The sequence below is a fragment of the Pygoscelis adeliae genome, unplaced genomic scaffold (genome assembly GCF_000699105.1).
Source record: "Pygoscelis adeliae isolate BGI_AS28 unplaced genomic scaffold, ASM69910v1 Scaffold637, whole genome shotgun sequence".
NCBI lineage: Eukaryota > Metazoa > Chordata > Aves > Sphenisciformes > Spheniscidae > Pygoscelis > Pygoscelis adeliae.
The window spans coordinates 87400-90327 of record NW_008825168.1 but is presented as its reverse complement, the minus strand read 5'-3'; the positions used below and the strand labels follow the sequence as shown (position 1 = coordinate 90327).

Sequence of the window (2928 nt, the reverse complement as noted above, 5' to 3'; positions counted from 1 at the left end):
TGACTTTATCCATGCTCTTACCAATGTTTTGCGTTACCTGCATGGACCTGGGGGATAGCGAGTGCAGCAACAGCCATTTCTTTTCCATTTTTTTTTTTCAAGGCAAGTGCTTGCTGCAGTGAATTTGGCACCAATTCCCCTGCCAGCTAAGACTGTACAGTACCTTGCTTAAAATGTTCCAGGCCAAACAGGATTTCCACAGATATTTGGGGGTATCTTGGGTGAAAAGCATGCAGGATGAGACACAGAACTGTGGTGTGATGCACTTCTTCCTGTGTCTCCTGTCTTCTCTAGTACATAGACTGGATGTGGGTAGGAAATGATGCGTGATGCAGATGAAGGACGAGGAGAGTTGAGACTTGAAGTGATGAACAAGACAATGTCTGCACCCTTTTTGATGTGTCTGCTGACTTAGAGCACAGTTGTGGACAGGTTGCCTGGTTGCTGTGTTTCAGATCTGTCAACTGGATTTTGTGAATGTGCCAAGGGGTTAACTGTGTATGGAAGTATTATCCTCTGCTGAAAACGTCAGTCCGGAGGAACAGGACACTGTGCGTTTGTATTTGTCATGTTATTTCTGACCAAGTATCATCTGGGGTCACTAAATCCAGTGTCTCTCTCTTCCCTTAGCTGAAGCTTGAAGATCGCTCTGTGGTCCCTCGAGATGTGGTCAGACATATGAGCTCCAGCGTAAGTGCTTTTTTCTTTGTACCTTTTTGATCGTGATACTGCTGCATGGATTTCTAAGACTTGCCAAATTGCCTGAATGGAATTGAACAGTAATGCTTTGAGCATGTTCTATTTTTAGTGTGCTTGATAGACCTAGCTGCATCCTTTGAAAATGAAATGCTGATAAGGCTGCCTCTCTACTGTAACATATCTGCAAAGGTCTCCTGAGCAAGCGAGCCTGATAATGTAAGGTAATGAGACAAGAAGTTTGTCTGTCCTGCCATCCTTTAAGTTTTAAATCAGTCCATTCCGAGACGTGGGGAGTGTGGACCTGCTTTCGTGGGCCTAATAGGGAGGCTGGAGTGGAGGTAGATCACATTGCTGCTGCATGCCTTTTGGTGTGCTGTGGTAGAGAATTTGGATGAAATGCTTTCAGGGAGACCTCTCAATCTACAGTGATCACCATCTTGTCCAATTTCTCCCAGAAATACAGCAAATCCCAACACTACTGAAGCAAGACATACGTTGAAGTATCTGACACGGCTTAGGTCAGCAGAAAACAAGCTGGTTCTTAATCAGCAGCTTATAATCATTACCTTTACTCTTCCTGGATATTATTTTAAGTTCTAGTCATTCTGTTCTAATTGTACAGCATTTGTGCTTATCAGAGATGAGTGCATTTGTTTTTTGTGTAGAGAATACTGGGAACACTGTTCAGATCAATTATCAGATGAGATGTGGTCTCCTTAGGAGCTTAGCTACGTTGGCAATTGCTTGCTGTTGCTCACACCTAACCTGTAACCCTGAGCCATATGGCCTGCCATGTGCACGCCTGTATCTTCTCCTGACTTGCTTCCAGCAATGTGGCTACCAAAGTTGTGATGAAGCAGGCAGCTGGCCACACACTGCTGCAGTTGCACCACATGGTGTGCAGCCTGGTGCAGGGATGGGGAAGGCCATTCTCTGACCCAGGTGTTTTGGTTTTTTTTAAATAAAGCCTTTTTGTCAATTAAAAAAAGTAAACCCACTCCTTTTTCACAGAATGTTCCAAAGAGAAGAAAAGGGAAAAAAACTTGAAGGGTAATTTGAAAAATGCTGAAACAAAATATTTCCTTAAGAAGTGTAATTGTTGTTTGAAATGGAAATTTGGAGTCAACATATCTTACTAAAACTGCAGCTTTATGAAAGCGTTTCAATCCAAAACAAAGAACTGCTAGCAAATAGGAATATCAGCTGTTCACCCCATTGTACCTGGTACAGCTGGACTCTGTAGTATATCCTTCTCGCTCAGAGGGATGCTTTGAGTCCTGCTTCTCAACTGTTTGTTCTCCAATGCTTCTTAAAGTCACTTTAAGCTTTCAGGGCAGCAAGTTCTTCTTCTCTTGGCAAACATGGATGTGCTGCTTTTGTTTGCAATTTCCATACTCATCTGAGCAGAAATTGGCTTCTCTGGCTTGCTGCACGTGTATCAGTAGATACATTGCCCAGCAGTTGTTTTGCACGCTCCTTTATTGTCTGTTTGCATGTTTAAACACTGGGTTTTGCTTGACCATTTGTACTAGTGGCTGATAACTTCACTTTTTTAATTGATGGAATGATGAGGATATAGCTCAATTTCTTCTCTCCCCTCTAGTCAAAAGCATAGCAAATCTGAAGATGACTTATACTTCACCTTGTGCTCATATATGTTCTAAATGTCAGTAGTAAAAGAAACAAACCCCTTCTATCCCAAAGAAAACCTTTACTTGTTAATCAGATGTATTGCAAAAATTAGAAAAGCATTTAAAATAGAAAATCGGCAAGTGTCAGCCTGCCAAATTCAGGATGTGGGATGGTTGCCCTGCACCAGTTGGCCTGGCAAATGCACAATGTGGAACTTATTCTGTATTCACTGCACTCTCTTAGTGCTTGTTTTTAACCTTGAGCGGGAAGGGCTCAAAATCCTCAAGAGAAGAGAGCTGACTTAAATTCATGTGCTTCTCATCGAGCACTGAATGTGGGGAAAGACTGCTTCAGGGGGTAATGCATAAAATGAGATCACTTTCTCTGAATGCAGTTGGACCTGTAAGTCTAATCCAACTGGATGAGAAGTGGTGAAAGTGGCAGAGTTAATTTTTCCAGGTGATATGCTAACTTGGGAGAAAGGTTAGAACTAGGTCTATAATCTGTCAGACACCTGGTTTTTGTTGCTTCAAAGGGTGCTGGGCTATGCTGTCCCTTTTAAATAAAGGAATAAGAGGGTGGTGTAAAGATCCCCTT

General features: G+C 42.4%; 1 protein-coding gene across 1 annotated transcript in view; it reads left to right on the top strand.

Moving 5' to 3' along the window:
- Positions 1-636: 636 nt before the first annotated feature.
- UBE2O (ubiquitin-conjugating enzyme E2O) overlaps positions 637-2928 on the top strand; it is a 33930-nt gene continuing 31638 nt past the window's right edge. Inside the window, exon 1 of the mRNA XM_009328901.1 lies at positions 637-690. Coding sequence (XP_009327176.1) covers positions 679-690 — 12 coding nt within the window. The 5' untranslated portion in view covers positions 637-678. The remainder of the gene's footprint in view (positions 691-2928) is intronic.